This window comes from Staurois parvus, unplaced genomic scaffold, assembly GCF_062004578.1.
Source record: "Staurois parvus isolate SC_StPar_1 unplaced genomic scaffold, SC_StPar_1.0 ptg000017l, whole genome shotgun sequence".
NCBI classification, from domain to species: domain Eukaryota; kingdom Metazoa; phylum Chordata; class Amphibia; order Anura; family Ranidae; genus Staurois; species Staurois parvus.
Genome location: NW_028317813.1, coordinates 11981244 through 12002952, shown reverse-complemented (window position 1 = coordinate 12002952; position 21709 = coordinate 11981244). Strand labels below are relative to the sequence as shown.

Here is a 21709-nt window from a genome sequence, read left to right as displayed (position 1 = left end):
TTCCTTTTGAGGGTTCTTCCCTGTTTGGGAACAAACTGGACAGCGCTATAGCCCGGGCTACTGGCGGGAGATCAGGTTTCCTGCCCCAGGATCGGCATCTGCTAGACCAGAATAGGGCTCAGCCCAGAAGTCAAGGCTCAGAACATGCAAGGGATGCATGCCTATACAAGCTGGGATGCAAATTCAAGAGAACCTGTAGGAGAAGCAAGTCATCTTTTCAGAAGTTCTCCAAGGGCTCTACTTCTGGTGGTCGTGAGGCCACTAAGTCTTTTTTGAGATTGCGTCCGCTCAGGCAAGCCAGGTGGGTGCATGCCTTTGCCACTTTTGGCATGTCTGGGCAGCTTCAATCCAGGACATAACGGCCTTCAGCACTATCTTCACGGCATGCTTGGGCGTTCAATAGCCCTCCTCATCTCAAGTTCATCCTTACAGCAATTCCAGAGGAAGGAGGCAAATCCTGCTGTCCCATGTGGACTATCCACTGGCATAGGGTGCTGTTGTGCTCTGGAGGGCTAGGAATTTCAGGGCATGTTTTCACCTCACTTTTTGGTCCAGAAGAGAAAGAGGGCTTGGGGCCTGTCATAGATCTTACTTATCTAAACTCCTTTATTAGGAAGTCAAAATTCAAAATGGAGACGCTGTTCACAATTCAACAAGCAATTCAACCAGATGACTGGCTCCTGTCTATAGATCTGAAGGACGCCTATTTTCGTGTGCCCATAACAAAAAGGTTTTCAGAGGTTCCTCCGGTTTGCTGTGGACCAATGGCATCTCCAGTTCATATATCTTCCCTTTGGGCTTTCAATGTTGCCTTATGTGTTTTCAAAAGTCTTGTTGGTGGTTGTGGCCCTGATCTGAACCAGAGACATTCACCTGCACCATTACCTAGACAACTTGCTCCTACTATCCCAGGACAGAGAACAGCTGCTACAGCACAGGGCCCATGTCATCTTGACCCTTCTCAAGTTCGGCTGGTTGCTGAACATGGAGAAGAGCCAGTAGGAGCCCAGACAGTCTCTAATATTCCTCGGGGCTCATTTCAACACTGTCAGCACCACTATCTCCCTGCCCTTGGAGAAGATTCCGGCGATCCGGAGTGGAATACTACCTGCCCCATCCTCCTCACATCTTCAGGTCCTCCAATGCCTGAAAATCATTGGCACCATGGTGGCTGCAGCGCTGATGGTGAAGTGGGCACGGAGGAGAATGCGACCCTTTCAGAAGGGCTTTCTTCAACAGTGGAACTCAGGCAACATGGGCCAGATTATTTACATAACTTTGTCTATGAAGGAGAGCATTCCTTGATGGCTACAGCGGAAGAATCTGCTAAATTGCCACTTGATTTCCCCCATCTCCTGGATCACAATCACAACGGATGCCAGCAACCCTGGATGTGGTGCTCTCTGCCAGTCAGAGATAGCTCAGGGCAGATAGAGTCCCCCCCCAACAGGTTGGGGTTGAATGTCCTGGAATTGAGAGCAGCGTTCTGTGCTCTACGGGCCTTCCAGCACCTAACACAGAGGAAATTAGTCCTCCTGAGGTCTGGCAATACAACAGCAGAGTCCTACATAAGGAGACAGGGAGGGACGCACATCCTGTCCCTCTTGCAGGAGGTAGAGCCAATCAAGGGACTTGGGCTCAGAGAAACCTGTCCAACATATCGGCAGTATATGTTCCTGGAGTCCAGAACTCACAAGCAGACTTCCTATCCATGGTTCAATTAGACAACAATGAGTGGTCTCTTCACAGTCTTCAAGTAGATACTGACCCTTGGGATCAGTCCGGATGTAAACCTGTTTGCCTCACCCTGCAACAGCAAATGGGGATGTATTGTACCAGGAATCGCTGTCCCAGGCCTTCGGGGTGGATGCTCTGATGGATCAGTGGGGATTTCACACAACTTATGTGTTTCCCCCAGTCCCTGTCATTTTAAGGTTTCATTGGAGGCTCAGAGCAGAAACAGTGGAGGTAGTGGCCATAATTCTGTGCTGGCCAAGCAGACCATGATTTCCTTATTGGCGTAGCTCAGCTTTTGGGATCTGGTTCCTCTCCCTCTCAAGCAAGACCTGCTGTCACAGAGGGCCTTTCTTCACCCTTGCCCAGCCTAGCTTCATCTAATGGTCTGGTTCTTGAGAGGGGGAGGCTAGAGGCCTTAGGCTGTCCTGTTGAAGTCATCCCTACCCTGATGTATGCCAGGAGATCAAGTACCAAGAGGGTCTATGGAAGAGTCTGGTCTAAGTTTGTAGACTATCTTGACCGTGGGTGGATCCTACAATAATCCAAGGGTTCAGGATGTCCTTCTATTCCTACAGTCAGGCCTGGATCTGCTCCTGTCCATCAGCACTCTCAGGGTTCAAGCGTCAGCCATCTCAGCCTTCACTGGAGTATCATGGGCTGACCACTCTCTTGTCTGGCAATTCTTCAAGGGGGCGGTAAGGTTGAGGCCCCAGAGAAAACCAAAGTTCCCTAAAAGGGACCTCCCGCTTGTCCTCGACTTCTTGTCTAGAATCGTCCCAGAGTCAGCTGGTTCACCCATAGTTAGGTAGCTCTCCATCAAGGTGGCCTTTCTGGTGGCGGTTACACCAGCAAAAAGAGTCTCTGAAATTGGGAACCTTGGCTGCAAAGAACTCTATTTGACATTCTTCCCAGATCGAGTGGTCCTCATCCCTATGCTAGGTTCTAATCCTAAAGTGACCTCGGTCTTCCACAAAAACTAGGAGATTGTCCTGCCAGTGTTTAGGGCCTCTGGAGACAATGACGTTCACCCCCTGGACGTAGGTGAGACCTTAAAGATGTATTTGCAGGCCACAGTATCCTTCCATAGGTCAGACTGTCTGTTCATCCTTTTCCATGGAAAGAGTAAAGGAGACCGGGCTTCTTCCAGGTCAATTGCAGCCTGGATTGTCCAGGCCGTTCCAAATGGCCTACAGAGCTAAGGGCTTGGAGCATCCAGAAGCAGTGCCCGCACACTCAACTAGAAGTGTGTCTATGTCCTTGGCGGTTTCCCAGCATGCCGCCCCTGAGGGCAGCCTCATGGTCTTCAATCAACACTTTTATGGCTCATTACTGTTTAGAGCCTGCTTCCTTGTCCTGTTCATTTTGTTTTGAAAGTCCTGTCGTTTAATGGGGCAAATGAAAGTCTTTGTTTGAGTAATTGCCCACTCCTGTGTGTATGGCTAGTTATTTCCCATACGTATGCTGCCATGGAGTCTGCCAGGAAAATGGAAAAATTCCTATCAAATACTTACTGTAATTTTCCTTTCCCGATGGACTCCAAGGCAGCAGGAGTACCCTCCCAATGCCATGAGTAGGCTAGTTATGGAACACGGCCTCTGGCGAGGAGCAGACATTTATGGGAGTGAGGTTCTAAAGGAGAGGACAATGTGGAGCTAACCCTTACAAATGCTGCCATGGTGTCCATCAGTGAAGGAAAATTACAGTAAGTATTTTATAGGAAATTTTCTGTTTTCTGCACTTATAATTTATAAGTATAAAGAATTAGTATGAAAAAAGAAAGTTTTGGTTTCACCACTTGTTTACCATACATAGTAAAGTGACATGGGTGCTCACAACGGTCAGCTTTTATTCATTTATGTAAAACCTTTCTCCCAAAAAGAAAAATATATGGTTTCTGTAACTGCTTAAAGGAGTTTAGCTGGAGTTAGGCTTTAATTTGTTCCTCACTTATGTAAAGTCCATCTAAATCTACTAGTCTAACATTACCCTCATCAGACAGTGCTGCACAGGATGGTCCTGTGTTCCAAAGTGACTAGGGTTAAATAGACCATGAATGGTTCTGATGGCTGGGAATAGAATTTCCGACACCAGCACGTCAGTCTGATTACAACAAGACCAACTAACACTTGGCTGTCATGATCAGGCTCCATGCAACCGATTTGTTGATTTCTCTGGGATTTCTATAAACACTACAAATGCAGTTTTACATGTACATATACCCCAAAATGTGTACATTCAAAAATAATTATTTTCATTACTCTGCAACTAATATTTTAGTTTTTATGAAAGATAACATAGTTTCCTCTGATCTTTGACATAGCTCAATTGGTGGTAAACATTTAGGAGCCTCCATATTGAATAGGCATCCTCCCTGCTGGGCTTGTAGACAAACTGGCTAGATCTTCCCTTGGAGGCTTTAGGGAAGTGACAGTTTTTTTTACCCTCATCTCTACAAGGATTACAGAATTTTATTGGTACCCAGGTGTCAGTTCTGGAAAGCTAATTTGGGACCATTTGTCAACTGAATTAGGAGAATACGGTGTCTTTAATGCCACTGACTTAAAGTTTTTATCTACAGCCATGCTACTTTTACATATATGTTATATCCCGGCTATTGGAAAGAGTATCCAATTTTTACATTTATCTTACAGGAGGCCTTAAGTGAGGCCCTCAACATCAAAAGGCCACACACAAAATATGGTGAATCAGAGACAGTTGACACACAACAGGATGTAGTCAAAGACTAAGGGTATAATACATGAGATGGTGGACATAATACAGGAAATGGTCAGACTCAGGGCAGGATGGAAGAGATAATCAGAGACTGTGGCTATAATACAAGAGATGGTCAGAGACTACAGACATGACACAAGAAATCATCAGAGACTGTAGACATGATGCTGGAGATAGTCAGAGACTATAGACATGATATAAGAAATGGCCATAGATTGCAGACTTGGTACAAGAGATGGTCAGAGATTGTGGATATAATACAAGAAATGGTCGGGGACTGCAGATATCATACAATGTCTGCAGGATCCCAAAGGCCACATAAAAACTGCCAAAGGGTGCAGATTGGGTGACAGAATATACTGGTACTACAAAATACTGGAAATAAATAATGGTGTTAATTCAACTGCACAGCACCTGTCACATTATACCTAACAATTAAACATGAACTGAAAAATATAACGCCAGCAAAACATATAAAGCAAGCTAATATAAACTAGATGATGATTTATATTAGAACAACAAACAGTAATATATTTGCACATGCAAATGACACAGCTGCAGAGCAGAGAGAAAATGTGACCTTAGAGCTCTCTTAAGAAATTAAATTGTCAGAGCTCAAGATAAAGTCGTCTCACCTGGAAAAAAGCACCTCCTGTCAAGCATATTATAATTCAGTGAAGCAGTGGAGAACATAAACATCCTTGCCTATGCATACATCAATATAATAAAATGATCTTGCCAACTCTTCTTCATCCAACTGAAATATATTGCATGAAGTCACTGCAGGACAATGTGACTGGGTATTTTACTCTACAGTTATACACTATGTGCTGCACAGGCACATGTGAAAACTGCACCTTAGAATTAGTGTATAAGCATATAAATCATCCATCCAGATTTGAGTGAAATAAATGAAACATAGGTACTGGTCTGGTTTACCTGTAATCAAAAGAGTCAGGGCGACGGATCTCCACAGTGTGTGATGGACCATAAAGATTGACAACATAAACTTTTACTACAGGAATGGGCTGTCCGGCCTGTAAGATAGTAGAGTAAAGGTCTTATCTGGTGCTTATCACTTTCTGAGGCTAAAAGTATAAGCATATGCAAAAACAAGCACATAAAACAATGCTGATTAGGGTTCCTCTATTACATTTTTTGAGTCACTGACCTTGAAAGGTATGTAAAACCAGTAGTTCTGGCTTTTACTTTTCTTGCATGCTTGTTCCAGGCAGTGACTTAAAGTACTAAAGCCAGAGACAGCCAGGCAATCAGCATATTGAGATGGGCATGTAAACAAATTAATCCCTGCTGCCCACAAGGGAGTCAGTCCCATGTCCGCTTGGAGTTAGAAGTGTCCTGCGGGTCCCAAAACTTGCCCAGTCTTAATGCATACATAGGAATCCAAAGAATTGGGAATCCAAATGTCGCTCCGCACTTGCCTTAAGCTGGCCATGCATGGATCGAAATTTGGTTGGTTCAGAAGGGACCGGGTGACTGTTGAGCCATCTTTGGCCATTGCCATTTGAGAGGAGTTGATCTAGCAATTGATCTAGTATTTTTGCTAGATCAGCGCTTGCAGCCAATTGGCTGCAACACTGATCAGTGTATTCTGGCAGTGGAGGAGTCCCGCTGTCAGAATACAATAGTGCAGCAGGGAAGATTCCCCCATACACCTCGAATGTGTGGATGATCTTTTGATCAGCTGGCTGACTGTTGCTGTGTATTTATTTTTAAAGCTGGCCATAGATGGATATATTTTTTTGATCAGCCGGCTGGCTGATTAAACAGAAAACAAACAGATTTCCTCACCTACACATTCGAGGTGGATGGGGGAGACCCCCTCCCTGCTGCGCTATTGTATTTTGACAGTGGGACTCCTTCACTGCCAGAATTCACTAATCGGCGCTGCGGCCAATTGGCTCCAAATGCTGACCTAGCAAAAATATGCTGGCAGTCTCATTTAGAAGGAGTTGATCTAGTGATCAACTTCTCCTAAACGGGACTGCCAGTCAAAATTTGGGCAGTCCTTGCTAAACTGGCCAGATTTCATTCCACGTACAGCCAGCCTAAGTATTTCTATGCTTCATTGTACAAAAAATTAGAAACAAAATTACTGCATTCACTTTTTTCTATCCAATCTGTATTTCTGAACTCTGGTATCGTCTTTGCAGTCACTTTCTGTCAACATACTGTGCATGCACACCAGAGACGTCAGTAGGGTGGATTTTCTCTTAAGGTTGACAACGGTAGACTGAGCCTGTCTTATGTGTGTTAAAACAGCCCCTTACTAGGGGTGAGTTCAGGCAGGTTTAGACTCATGTCCAAACATGCCTGATCTAATCACTGTCAGCCATACATGGATCGAATCTCAGATGGTTCAGGGGAACTGGACAAAATTCACTCCATCTATGGACAGGCTGTTGTACTGTTTGACTTCAGTACAACCAACCTGTCAGATTTTTTGCATGCGACCACTGCTGACAGCTATAGCCGCTAGCAGTGATCATTGTTTTCTGCCAGCAGGGAAGGCTCCCCACCAGCAGAATACAGTAGCACTGTGGGTGTAATTCCTCCATCATCAATGACCCATGGTGGAAGGAAAGAAAATTATATAATCTATGGCTTGCCTAACAGTCTCTGTAAGGCCCATGTAACAGCGTGATAACACAGGAGTACAACTGGGAGACAGGGGTATAGCTTTGTCACCCTTCAGCAAGAAGTGTCTGAAGAAAAACATTCATGTCAAGATTGCCAGGTAAAAGTTTAATAAAAACCGCAGATTTAAAAATAATGAATGTGACTTTTGGAATTACCATGACAGAAAGGGTTCTTCACAGTACGAGCTGTGAAAATGTGGAATAGACTCCCTCAAGAGTTGGTTCTGGCCAGCTCAGTGGATTGCTTTAAAAAAGTCCTGGATTCTTTCTTGGATATAACTGGTTACTAACATTTATAGGTAGAGTTGATCCAGGGAATTACCCATTGCCTCTCAGGGATCAGGAAGAAATTTTTTCCCCTGCAGGAGCAAATTGGGTCATGCTTTGCTGTTTTTTTTGCCTTCCTCTGGATCAACTGTGGGTATAGGATTATAACTTTTTATTTTTTTCTATGGTTGAACTGGATGGACTTTTGTCTTTTTTCAGCCATACTAACTATGTAACTATAGGTAAATGTGTCATGTTTCCGTGCACACCCAAGTTGCTTAGGTTCCTGCCTATCCACCCTGAACATAGGTATTATTAAGCGTTTGCACCTGTGTGTTAGTGTTCGAGCAACTTGTCTTCATGGTTTTTTTTTTAATGGTTGAACTGGATGGACTTTTTGTCTTTTTTCAGCCAGGCTAACTATGTAACTATGACAACGCTGAGATTTCAATTAATGAGTGTACATAAAATATCTAAATCTAATCTAATATGTAAAATCCCTTGAAAATACAAAACAACAAGCATGTTTAAAAAGTATTATATTCAAGAGAACAATTCAAATATTTACACTAAATACAATGCAGTATTTGCTCCTCTGATTAAACACACATTGCCAAGTTGAGTAAAGCTTCTTTATGAAATATTTTTATAGAGAATTACTTTTGAAATGAATTTTCTATAAACCTGCAAAAAGCTAAAAAAATAAAGATAAGACAAAGCAGGCATTTCCATAGTTACCGTAATCAATTTCTTCTTCAGCGGTTAAGTAGGTATTTTATAGGTCAATACAGGAAAATGACATTTATAACGTCTAGAGAAGCTACTGCCAGAAGTGTGCAGAGCTTGTAATAAAGTTTATTTGCAAATCTATATGCTAATGACTGAATTAACAATCACTAGTTGATTAATTAGCATGCTCTACACACCTCATACTGCTTCAGTCTAGCTAAGCCTAGCTAAACAAGATGTGCAATGGCCTCTCCAAGGACGAGAAGTTAAGGGATATTAGTGCACAGATAAGAAACCACAGCTAGTACTCATAGAATATTAATAAGCCCACATGTATAATGGAAGATTAACTTATATCAAGGTGCTCATAGACTTTAGATACCCATCAATTTTGGAAAGACCAGGTATCATTTTCCACAGAAGGATATTAAGAGGCTTTCCTACCATAAAAAGAGGAGAAAAATCTTCCAGTCTCAGCAGATGGGTCACTAATGCCCCGTACACACTATAAGAAAATCGGACGAACGATCATCCGATTATCATCGATTGTACGCAGCTGGTCGAAAGCGATGTGCTTTTATGCATGAGAAAAATATTGTACGATAAAGGAATTGCGTAAGAACGTCGTAGCATAGCTGTGGAAGTGATGTAATGTACGTGTAATCCTGTAGCCATAGGTTATAGTTATTTTTGTAACATGGTATATCGTGAATAATAAAATTTATTGTTGAAAATATATACTTTTTATTTGTGATTTAATTTTTACAACAACATGCAAACACACACATTCATTGTGACTCAGTGGCATGTGTAATGTTTGTTTTTTGGGGGTGAGTTGAAGACAGCTGTTTACTGACAGTAATGGCAGTAATGCTTACTAATATTCCGTGGTGTTTATTTTCTTCAGGTTCTTCTGGGTCATAAGCAGCTTCCAATTATGCGCGGTCTTTCGTATCCAATTCTTCTCATACGAAAACAATATATGGTAAAAGAAAATTGTTCGTTCTGTTCCCGACAAAAATTTTGATGTTTGCACCATCGTTAATTTTCGTTCATAGGATCAGAATTGACTGTCGAAAATGATGTACACACATCAGAAAATTGCACGTTTGCTCGAATACGTTCGTCCAATTTTCTTACAGTGTGTACCGGGCATAAGAGTAGCAGGTACTGGGGCAAGCACCCATCTTCTCTTGCCATGAATGAGCAATGATGACTGCTAGCATCTTCTTCACAACTTAGCTAATTGTTGGATTTGGCAACTGACTCATAAAAAATTTGTTCCATTTTTGCCATACATACATACAGCACTTCCAAAAATCAGACGTACCAGTAAGCCCCTACATAGCTTAATGGTCTTGTGATTTTCACCAGTAATTCTTGAATGAGATGCATTTCTTGCAGCAATCAGTGCATAATAAAAATCCTTCCAACCCACTTTCCTAGCCCTATAAGTACATAAAACTGTGCCACCCCCTTTCCCCCTTCACAAACTCTTACTTTCCTCTTCTGATAAACCATGGCCTTCAGCATTCTCTATAGCCCAGCTGCCAAAAATCTAGTAATGGTCTGCCTACCATGTGACATCCCATAGACTTGAATAGAATGTATTTGTACTGCAAGAGCAACATTCCAATCAAGTCTCTGGGACATCAGTAAGCAGGCAAGGGTAGCCTGGTACTAGATATTTACAGGCCAGGCTGTAGACAGTCATCACTCTAAATATGGTCCTATGTGCCCCCTTCGTAGGGGGGGATTGGCCACAGGTTAGTGTACGGAAGGTGCTAGAGCAGGGGCTGGGGGCTTTAGAAGTACATGCAAACCATAAAAATGAACTTCTCAGTTTTTCCCCCTTTGGTCTGTTTACTATAGGAATTCTGTTATATTTGTTTGATAAGTGCAACAGCCCTGATGATCTTGTCAGAAATCCAGAGCTGTTACGTATTCTCTGCACACTTCATGGGTTATCTGAACGAGCCCCCCTAGTTTCTATTTGAGACTACAGAATCATTAGCTTTTATGTTGTAGAGATCTGAGAATGGGAATGGTTGTAGCAAAAGACAAAGGGCAAGACTGGCTGACAGTTCACTAAAATGCTATGTGTTTTCAGCCCACCATAGGGCGTAGGTGCTGAGTGCATTGCTGGCAGATCAACATGTATTTATCTGTACTTGCAGGGTGTTTTAAAATAAAACAATGTGCATGTATTACAGAGATCAACTGCATATTTTTTTTGAGATGACATAAACTTTAAAATTATGTAATAAATATGTGAGTTGCCCTTTTCTTTTGAAGGCACCCCAATGCAGATACACAGGAAAAAAGACCTGTGCAATAGTGCACCATAAGGAACAGATTTAAATGCAGGTACTTTTTTTGTGTCTCGAGGGTTGTTACCGTAATTCAGTGCAAGGGCACATTGCAGTTTCTATTCCATCTGAGGACGGACACCACAAAGTGCCCTGGCCCCTGACACTACCTTAGAAATCTATGTGTATTCCACCATTTGGCTCAATATGCTCCTCATATACCAAGTACTGGTACATAAAAATAAAAGTAGAATTGTCTACAAATTCTTTAGAAAATAAGAAGGCACACAGTACATTAAAGACATAGAGAAATGTTTACCTTTGGGTAGGCATAATGTGTACTGGCTGGGTAGTCGGCACCCACAAAGTGTGGCAGCTCCATGTTAGGGACACGGCTAGTGTTGATAGAGAGGTAGGCTAATCTAGCCCCATCAAGAGACCACCAATGAGCTATATAGCTATGCAACACCTCTTCTGAAAAGCAAAAAAAAAAAAGAATTCAGGTGAAATCTATATTTAAAAATATCTTACCATTATTTACAAAAAACTGTAATAGCTGCAGATATTGTCACAAGACAGTTACATAAGGGCCAATGTGTGGTACATTAAAAAATAATACTTAAAGTGTTACTAAACTGACAACAGAAAAATCAGTCTGTATATGCAGTAAAGCATGCTTGTTATATTCACTGTGGAACCTAAGGGGTTAATCCTCTGCATTGTGTAAAAAAGGCTGTTTGGTTCTGTTTTCTCTGCCCCTCCTCTTGTTCAAATGTCCACCTGATAAGACAGACTTAACCCGTAGTCACATGCTCAGTTTAGTGTGTATTGGTAGAGAGGTTTTTTTTTTTCTTGGGAGAGTGCATGTGAACAACACCGGGCGAATCAGCACTGTCCAGACAGAGGTCAGGGATTTTGCATCCTCCTAGAGCAGAAAGAAAACTCCTCCTACAAGCTTTAACATGTGCTCGGCTGGACACTGATAGAAGTTACAAGACTGCTGACGAGAAAAGGTATTTAGCAGTTTATATTCACTAAAATAATTGAATTTCCATGTTATGTGTACTGTGGGAGACCAGATATAGTGAATGCAGGGTCCTGGGTTTAGTAACACTTTAATAACACATAATAATAATAATACAAAATGTAAAACAACAAAATCGTAATAAATAAATACCCAATAAATCACCACCACTAAACCATTACTCCCCAGAGAGCATATCTGCAGTAAAGGATGGATGTAGACTTACAAGACGCCACATCCTACAATAAGTAGCAAGTGGATTGGATGTAGAGTGTAGGAGAAATTTTCAGTTCTTCCCTTATATTCAATCATGTATACATTTTTCCCTTAACTTAGAGCAATAGGAGATCATTGCTTTATGTTTGATTGAAAACTATTGAAATACAACTTTTGTGTCCCATTGGGGAGATTTCCTTATGCTTGCTGTTCAACAGAGGCAATGGGGAGTGAGAAGATATCTCCACAACGTGAGGAAATTCTCCATTTAGACAAATGTCACCAGATCAGGTCACAAGGATAAAGAGAGGGGAGAATCTATACCCAGCAGTGTCATAGACAGTTTAGTCTGCCTACCTATCTAAACAAAAAGCAAGATATTTTGGCTATACATACACTTTAATGCAATGATGTATCAGCTGCTAGTGTAACTGTCCATGGCTATGAAGGGCCAAGATGACTACACAGGAGGCAGGAATTGATGGGCAAGCTTCTGCACAATCAGGACCCCTTTGGGAGACCACTGCAGGTTTGTGCAGGCACAATTGAAGCCAGCAATTCATACCAAAGGCTGTTGATACCTCTCTTTACTTTTGTAAAGTCAATATAGAATGAGTTAGTGTCACTTCCTGCCCAGTATCAGATGGGGTTGTCAGGAATGGACTGGCCAGCAATGGTGGGACTCGCCTGCCTTATAGGCTGCAGTACCAGGGCTGGCCAGCGGGTGCTCCCAGCAATCAGAGACTCAACCTTGCAGCCAGCTAAAACACCTGAAACTGCTTACACTGGTGTATTTAAGGGATGGCCAGACCTGCAGACTCTGCCTTGGTGTATGTTTTTCCTGGGCCCTGTATCCTGTTCCTGCTTCCTGTTTCTGTTCCTGTTCCTATTCCTGTCTTGTTGCTGACCTGGCCTGATCTATTCCTCTGCTGACTTCTCCTGCTCTGACCCCGGCTCGTTCCTGACCATCCCTCTGCCTGACCCTCTGTACCACGCTGCCCGCTACCTGCTGACCCTGGCTTGTGACCCCGACCATTCTCTGCTTGCTCCCCCTGTACCTACCTGCCCGATTGATATTGACCCGGCCTGCCTGACGACGCTCGCATTGTTTGTACTGTTATCTGTGGGTGGTTGGCTGGGTTTGTTTACACTGTATTATGTTTAGTATTGCACTGCGTTTATGTTTGTATTGTTAGTGTTAATAAATCGTATTGTTTATAACATATCTGAAGTCTGCATTTCCCTGCGTCAGTCACACACCTCTGGTCATACCCGGGAGCCCTGACATTACACCAAGGCCAATCCTGACCAGAAGTGGCTGCACAGGGAAGCCATCTTGGCTTGTTGATGGGAAGGATGGATCTGGATGAGGTTGCGTATTTATATCTGCTAGTGTTTGATGACAGGGAGTATGCTTATCAAACTCTGAAGGAGTATCCCCGGGATGAACTGCTAGAATGTATACGGCTCGCTCATGTTCTAGTAGATCAGGGCACAGAGTTCTCTGAGGTGCAGCCATTGATTGAGGTTTGTGCTGAGTTGGTTTCATCTGGTACCCCCGAATGCAGGGATGAATTTTTGCCACCATTTAGTGCAGACCAGGTAGAGTCCCTGGTGTGGTTATTAGAGGATGATGTGGGTTACTTTCTGGAGCGTTATTCCACATGTTCACCACAGACACTAAGAGATTGTATAAACGCAGTGCAGTCTTTGGTCAGGCAGGCTTTGTGTAAGCTCAGCTTTGTTCAACCCATACTGCAGACATGGACAGACTTGTTACACCCAGCCTCAGTCAGCTTACAAAGACCCAGTCCTGCTTCTAATCTATTTCCTCAAAGCTCTACTCCTGTATTCCCAACAGCTCCTCCAGTTACAGCCCAGTATACTTGGCTATCTACCGCATGTCAGTCCCCTGTTCCCACTCGCTGCACCTATCCAGAAAAAAGCGAAAATTCTTTCCAACCAGTACCATCCTGCCAGTATCCAAACCGGTCAGCCTGCCGTCCGAGAACCTGCCTTCCGTGGTTCAGCCTGATGCCTCTATTCAGCCTGATGCCTCTACTCAGCCTGATGCCTCTACTCAGCCTGAAGCCTCTACTCAGCCTGATGCCTCCACTCAGCCTGAAGCCTCTACTCAGCCTGAAGCCTCTACTCAGCCTGATGCCTCTACTCAGCCTGAAGCCTCCACTGAGCCTGATGCCTCCACTCAGCCTGATGCCTCCACTCAGCCTGAAGCCTCCACTCAGCCTGAAGCCTCTACTCAGCCTGAAGCCTCTACTCAGCCGGTTGCTTCTACCCAGCATAATGAACTGATCCAGCCTGATGATCCTATTAGGCCAGTTGACTCGATGCCCGCTGTTGATCCAGATGATCCGGTACCTGATCCGGTGCCCGCTGTCGTGCCAATTGACTCAGAGCCCGCTGTCGTACCTGGTGACTCGGTGTCCGCAGTCTTGCCAGACGACTCGGTGCCCGCAGTCTTGCCAGACGACTCGGTGCCCGCAGTCTTGCCAGACGACTCGGTGCCCACTGTTCCGCCAGTTGACTCGGTGCCCGCAGTCTTGCCAGACGACTCGGTGCCCGCAGTCTTGCCAGACGACTCGGTGTCCGCAGTCTTGCCAGACGACTCGGTGCCCGCAGTCTTGCCAGACGACTCGGTGCCCGCTGTTCCGCCAGTTGACTCGATGCCCGCTGTTCCGCCAGACGACTCGGTGCCCACTGTTCCGCCAGTTGACTCGGTGCCCGCAGTCTTGCCAGACGACTCGGTGCCCGCAGTCTTGCCAGACGACTCGGTGTCCGCAGTCTTGCCAGACGACTCGGTGCCCGCAGTCTTGCCAGATGACTCGGTGCCCGCTGTTCCGCCAGTTGACTCGATGCCCGCTGTTCAACCAGACGACTCGGTGCCCGCAGTCTTGCCAGGCGACTCGGTGCCCGCAGTCCTGCCAGACGACTCGGTGCCCGCAGTCTTGCCAGGCGACTCGAAGCCCGCTGTTCCGCCAGTTGGCTCGGTGCCCACAGTCTTACCAGTTGACTCGGTGCCCGCAGTCTTGCCAGTTGACTCGGAGCCCACTGTCGTGCCTGGTGACTCAGTGCCCGCCGCTCCGCCTGGGGGCCCGAGACCTGTCGCTCCGCCTGGGGGCCCGAGACCCGTCGCTCCGCCTGGGGGTCCGGCGCCCGCCGCTCCGCCTGAGGGCCCGAGACCTGTCGCTCCACCTGGGGGTCCGGCGCCCGCCGCTCCGCCTGAGGGCCCGAGACCTGTTGCTCCACCTGGGGGTCCGGCGCCCGCCGCTCTGCCTGAGGGCCCGAGACCTGTCGCTCCACCTGGGGGTCCGACGCCCACCGCTCCGCCTGGGGGCCCGAGACCTGTCGCTCCGCCTGGGGGCCCGATGCCTGTTGCCCCGCCTGGGGGCCCGATGCCTGTCGCCCCGCCTGGGGGCCCGATGCCTGTCACCCCGCCTGGGGGCCCGATGCCTGTCGCCCCTCCTGGGGGCCCGATGCCTGTCGCCCCGCCTGGGGGCCCGATGCCTGTCGCTCTGCCTGGGGGCCGGTGCCTGCTGCTCCGCCTGGGGGCCCGGTGCCTGTTGCTCCGCCTGGGGGCCCGGTGCCTGTTGCTCCGCCTGGGGGCCCGGTGCCTGCTGCTCCGCCTGGGGGCCCGGTGCCTGTTGCTCCGCCTGGGGGCCCGGGGCCTACTGCTCCGCCTGGTGGCCCGCTGCCTGCTGCTTCGCCTGGTGATCCGATGTGCCTCTGCCCGGAGTCCTGCCCGATGTGCCTCTGCCCGGAGTCCAGCCCGATGTGCCTCTGCCCGGAGTCCAGCCCGATGTGCCTCTGCCCGGAGTCCAGCCCGGTGTGCCTCTGCCCGGAGTCCAGCCCGATGTGCCTCTGCCCGGAGTCCAGCCCGATGTGCCTCTGCCCGGAGTCCAGCCCGATGTGCCGCTGCCCAGTGTGCCGCTGCCCGATGTGCCTCTGCCCGGAGTTCTGCCCGATGTGCCTCTGCCTGGAGTCCAGCCCGATGTGCCGCTGCCCGGAGTCCAGCCCGATGTGCCTCTGCCCGATGTGCCTCTGCCCGGAGTTCTGCCCGATGTGCCTCTGCCCGGAGTCCTGCCCGGTGTGCCAGTCTTTGATATCCCGCCAGTTACCAGACCCGGGTGGTGGAACATTTTGCCCAGCTAGGACTGTTTGGAGCGTCCTGAGGCCGCTCCTTGAGGGGGGGTACTGTCAGGAATGGACTGGCCAGCAATGGTGGGACTCGCCTGCCTTATGGGCTGCAGTACCAGGGCTGGCCAGCGGGTGCTCCCAGCAATCAGAGACTCAACCTTGCAGCCAGCTAAAACACCTGAAACTGCTTACACTGGTGTATTTAAGGGATGGCCAGACCTGCAGACTCTGCCTTGGTGTATGTTTTTCCTGGGCCCTGTATCCTGTTCCTGCTTCCTGTTTCTGTTCCTGTTCCTATTCCTGTCTTGTTGCTGACCTGGCCTGATCTATTCCTCTGCTGACTTCTCCTGCTCTGACCCCGGCTCGTTCCTGACCATCCCTCTGCCTGACCCTCTGTACCACGCTGCCCGCTACCTGCTGACCCTGGCTTGTGACCCCGACCATTCTCTGCTTGCTCCCCCTGCCCGATTGATATTGACCCGGCCTGCCTGACGACGCTTGCATTGTTTGTACTGTTATCTGTGGGTGGTTGGTTTGGTTTGTTTGCACTGTATTATGTTTAGTATTGCACTGCGTTTATGTTTGTATTGTTAGTGTTAATAAATCGTATTGTTTATAACATATCTGAAGTCTGCATTTCCCTGCATCAGTCACACACCTCTGGTCATACCCGGGAGCCCTGACAGGGGTATACCGAAAGCTGTACTGTAAATCTGCACACGACCAAGCCCCATCCAAGGAGTATAGAGCATGGAACACCTGTGCAAAACACAGATTTGCAACTTTGACATGTGCTAGTAAAACTGTACATATCATCGCAGCTACTCAGTGTATCCAGGTGAATTTCAACTTGTTTTTTCAAGGCCAAGTTGGACTTTCATTTGGTGGTAAATAGTAATAGATATCTCCTGTTTCTTTTTGTTTACGATCAAAGAAATTCTGGCACAAGATAGTAAAACATTATTTTTTAAACTGTAACTGTATAATTTTTTCTATTACCATAACCTTCAGCCCCCCCCCAAAAAAAAGCGCTAAATAAATTCCCCTGTTCCTTACAATTGCAGTGACACCACATGTTCCTAAGTTATTTGTTGTTTGTACCTGTACACGCTGACGCTAACACTGATACTAATTAAAATATTTTTTTAAATTCCTACCTAAAATACATGCACCCTGACCTTTGACTCTGACCATGATCTTTAACCCTAACCTTGACCCTAACCCTGGCCCTGATCTGGATCAAACTCTGAAGTAGCTTTTTATTCTTTATTCTATTATTATTATTATTAACCGATTCCCGACCGCCCTATAGCAGAAGTACTGCTACAGGGCTGTGCAAAATCATGTGTGTATGTATACATGATTTTGTGTTTCTGGGTAGGGGGGCATTCGTGCACCACCCTAGCCGTGTTGCTATAGGTCAATCACCAGGTCCCGGCCAGAGATTCCCGGGGGCACACACAGCACACAGTTAACCCTTTGATCACCCCAGATGTTAACCCCTTCCTGCTTAGTGTCATTAGTAGAGCCTCAGTGCTTTTTATTAGCACTGATCACTGTATTAGTGTCACAAGGGATGTCAGTGACAGATAGTCAGTTCCCCCCCAGTGTCAGAATGTCTGCCGCAGTCCCATTATAAGTCGCTGATCACCGCCATTACTAGTATAAAAAAATAAAATTCCAGTATACTGTATGTACACCACCATTTGTAGACACTATAATTTTCAAGTAAATCAGTTAATTTACACATATTGTGATTTTTTTTTAGCAAAGACATGTAGCAGAATACATTTTGGCCTAAATTTATGATGAAATTTGATTTTTTTATTGGATATGTTTTATTGCAAAAAGTCTAAAATATTGTTCTTTTTTTTCAAAGTTTTTGGTCTTTTTTTGTTTATAGCTCAAAAACACAACAACGCAGAGGCGATCAAATACCACCGAAAGAAAGCTCTGTTTGCGGGAAAAAAAAGAAATAAATTTAATTTGGGTGAAGCATTGCATTACCATGAATTGTCAGTTAAAGTAACGCAGCGCCATATCGCAAAAAATGGCCTGGTCAGGTAGGGGAGTATATCCTCTGGAGGAAAGTGGTTAATAATATTTTTTACATACTCTCCTTTGTTTACATTTTGTCCTCTAGCAAGGAGAAAAAGATACAATGTATCCTTTTTCCTATTTAAGTGGAGAAAAAAAACGGGTGGGGCGTTCACTCCTTAACAACCAGAACATACCACATGCCTGGACCATTACTTAAAATGTGTTACTAAACCCAGGACCCTGAATTCAATATATCTGGTCTCCCACAGTACACAGAACATGAAAATGCAATCATTTTAGTCAACTGAACTGCTAAATACCTTTTCTCATCAGCAGTTAGAGCAGTCTTGTGACTTCAGCAGAGCACTGGTTAAAGCTTGTAGTTTTCTTTCTGCTCTAGGAGGATGCAAAACCCCTTAACTCTGTCTGGACAGTGCTGATTGGCCCTGTGATGATCACAGGCACTCTCCCAAGACAAAAAAAACCTCTCTAGCAATACACACTAAACTGAACATGTGCATGTGACTATGGGTTCAGCCTGTTTTATCAGGTGGACATTTGAACAAGAGGGGCAGAGAAAACAGAACCATACAGCCTTTTTACACAATGCAGAGGATTAACCCCTTAGGCTCCACAGTGAGTATAACAAACATGCTTTACTGCATATACAGACTGATTTTACTGTTGTCGGTAGAGTAACACTTTAATTACCGAATGCATTTAATTATTTATTTCCTTCTGTGAATTGACTTTAATTTCTTGCTATGCGATATTTACCGTGTGTTTTTGCTATTTGTGGTAAATACCGCATTTTATCAATAGTGAATTGACATTTTCAATATTGCATGCGATATGTGGTCACGTGACCGACATAACGCGTGTGATAACCTTTAGTGAATTGTGCCCTAACTTCTTTTTGGTGATAGCAGATACACTATATACATGGGCACATACATAGATACATACATTGCAAATGTAGGTACATATACTGTTAACAGCACTGATAGAATTAGTGTAGATAACATAAAAACAGTTTTACCATATAGAAAGTTTATCATTTTATTGAAGGTGCTCATGCAAATTCTTGGGCTTTAGCAGGCAAAATGGTGGCAATATGTCTTATGAGGAACTGTTATATCAAGCAATAATCTTAGGAGCTGTGCATTTAATACAAACTGACCTTGATATGTCCAGTCACCGATACCATTCAGCACACTCTCCGAATCCCCCGATGAAGTAAGTCGTAGAATTGGAGCTAAAGCTGACTCTTGATAGTATATATCATTATTGAAGATAAACACCTAGAAAGCACATCACATATCATCTAAAGTTTCCACAGAGCAGCTGCTAGAGGGTTGAGACAAACCATTTACCACTGAGAGGAGTTCAGCTTAATTTGTTAGTCAAGTCCATCTAAATCTGCTAGTCTAAGGCTGGCCATACACTATATACATTTTTCTGTTCAATTTCTGCCCAATTTCCTTTAGATTTACCTTCAACTATGTAGTGCAGGAGCCTGCTTAATTGGATACAATTGAAAGTGTTGTTAGGTTTGACCTCCTATTGTATGGTTTTTGGTAAATCTAAACCAAAACATCTCAAGAAAATTGTATAATGTATGGCCAGCCTTTCACTGCCCTCTCCCCAGACTAATTACGCTGCTGTCCAAAGATGTACACATGTAGCAAAACTAGGTTGGTTTGGCAGGAACTGGCCGAAAATCAGTCATGTGGTCCCTTGACTGTTCAACAGAAGTCAGTCTAAATATCAGCTCCTGTCGATTGGTCATGCTGGAAAACCAGCATTTGATCACTGCATACAGCTGCAGCACTGATCAGTGTATTCTGACAGGGGAAGCAGTCCCCGCTGTCAGAATACAATAACACAGCGAGGGAGATCCCTTCATCCACATCCCCAGTTTTTTGTTCAACCCACTTGATGAACAAACAAAGAAAACTGTGTACATTCCTAGCTTAAGGCAGGAAATTTGTTACTGGTAGGATCACCAGGTGAAATAAAGAGAAAAACACCCTAAAAATAGAAACAAATGCACCAACAACATCTAAGGATTGGTAAACTGAAATATAGTACATTTTTTATATCTCTAAGTTGTTTATAAACAGTAGTATAGTTTTTTTTTTAGATTTCTTTAAAAAGAAAAAAAAAAGAATACACTTTTTAAAAAATAACTGTACAGTCCAATATTCAAATATAGATCAAACTGCTGCAGGTGAATCCTAGCTCTCATGTTCTTCCACTATGGTGGTCCAGTTTGCTTGTAAGTGTTAAATGCATAAGAGTGCCGTTTAATACACGAAGAAATAAATTTTCCACAATCCAGTTATATGATGAATCCTTCATAATCTTGGTACTTATTCTAATCCAGTATTACAGAAGTTAATGCTATTTAATTTAACAGCAACAGCATAACGTGCAACCAAGCATGTAACAATATATCACATGTTACAAAATATCAGAGCGGAATTGGCAGGTATATTAAATGACTAAACAGCTGAGAACAGAGCTGCTTAGGCTATATGAACTTCAAAGGTAATCTTCAAAAATTACGTAGCAAAGAAAGGAGCAGCATAAGCAATACAAACATGAAAGGTGTTTTCCAAGATCAATGCAGTATAACAACTATGTCCTTAAAGTACAACTAAAGGGTTTTGTATGGCAGTCTAAACAAGTTCAAATCCAGTTGCTGTGATACAGATGTGATACACAAGCCTCATGAACTACACAAAAAATTCCTTTACCTCCCCTAAGCTAAATCCTCCTTCATTAGTGTCTCACATGCTCACCCTCTCAGACACTGCAGCCTGAAATGGGACAGTTTCAGTAACAGAGGCAGTGCTTCCAATTCAAAAAGTAGTAGACTGGACTAGGTGTTGCCAGGTTCTGAATGAAAAGGCAACAAGGTTGACAAGGTATAGGCTTGTGACACGTGTAGGCTGGACTGTAGCTGATAACTGCTGCGGTATGTCTTTCTGGTCGCACGTGTATCTGTTACTAACACTGGCGCGAACACTGGCGTCACTAACACTGCTATTTAAACGGGACTGCTGCACTGGCTCACTGCTGTCTGATCTACAGCATTTCTGTGTATCCTGTGCTTGATTCCTTGTTACCGACCCAGCTTGTCTCTGACCATGCTTAACCACTACCTTCCCTAACCCTGGCTTGTCTCTGGAATCTGCCTTTGCCTCCTGCTCTGCCTGACCTGCTCCACCATTGCTGACCTCTGCTTGTATCAGGACTACTCTTCTGCCTGCTATTTCACCTGATCTGCTGTTACTGACCCTGCATCCTGCCTTGTCCTGTCTTCCAAGTGCTTCCTTACTGGTGTCCTACCTACCTAGACTCTGCCAGCCTGCTCAGCACCAGCCAAGCTCCAGCCAATCTGCTGACTGCCTGGGTCTTCTGCATCTACCTGCCATCCGCTGTCTAAGACATCTGGCTCATCTTGGCAAAGCACCAGTTACCTACCTACACAGTATACTGGACATGCTACAGGCACTCATACTAGTCACTGGGTCACTACCAGTGGCCCTCAAGCTAGAGCTGTAAAAGAGGCCTCCCTCTTCACGTCAGGCAGGTACGTGAAACCTGCTATAGCTGACCACAATTGGGAGAAGAAAATAGATTACTCACCTTGCCTCAGAGACCAGAAACTTTCTCTCTGTCACAATGTGATTGGTGATTTAAGTGTCTGGTGAAATCAGACTGCACTGGAGAGCTCTCCTATCGTTTGTGTGGAAGAAAAGAATGGACTGTCTCATCAGGATTGAAAGTGAGATATCACAGCAATTCCTATCCCTGTCTGAGGACTTGAACTG

General features: G+C 45.0%; 1 protein-coding gene across 4 annotated transcripts in view; it reads right to left on the bottom strand.

Moving 5' to 3' along the window:
* LOC149473310 (inactive dipeptidyl peptidase 10-like) overlaps positions 1-21709 on the bottom strand; it is a 243126-nt gene that overhangs the window by 93000 nt on the left and 128417 nt on the right. For all 4 annotated transcript variants that reach the window (XR_016313081.1, XR_016313082.1, XM_089679770.1 and 1 more), the window contains exons 8-10: positions 19051-19171; positions 10755-10909; positions 5410-5507 (exon numbers count right to left, since the gene is read on the bottom strand). Coding sequence is in view for 2 of the 4 variants with exons in the window: in XM_089679770.1 (XP_089535896.1) it covers positions 5410-5507; positions 10755-10909; positions 19051-19171 (374 nt within the window). In the remaining 2 variants the exon portion in view is untranslated. The remainder of the gene's footprint in view (positions 1-5409; positions 5508-10754; positions 10910-19050; positions 19172-21709) is intronic.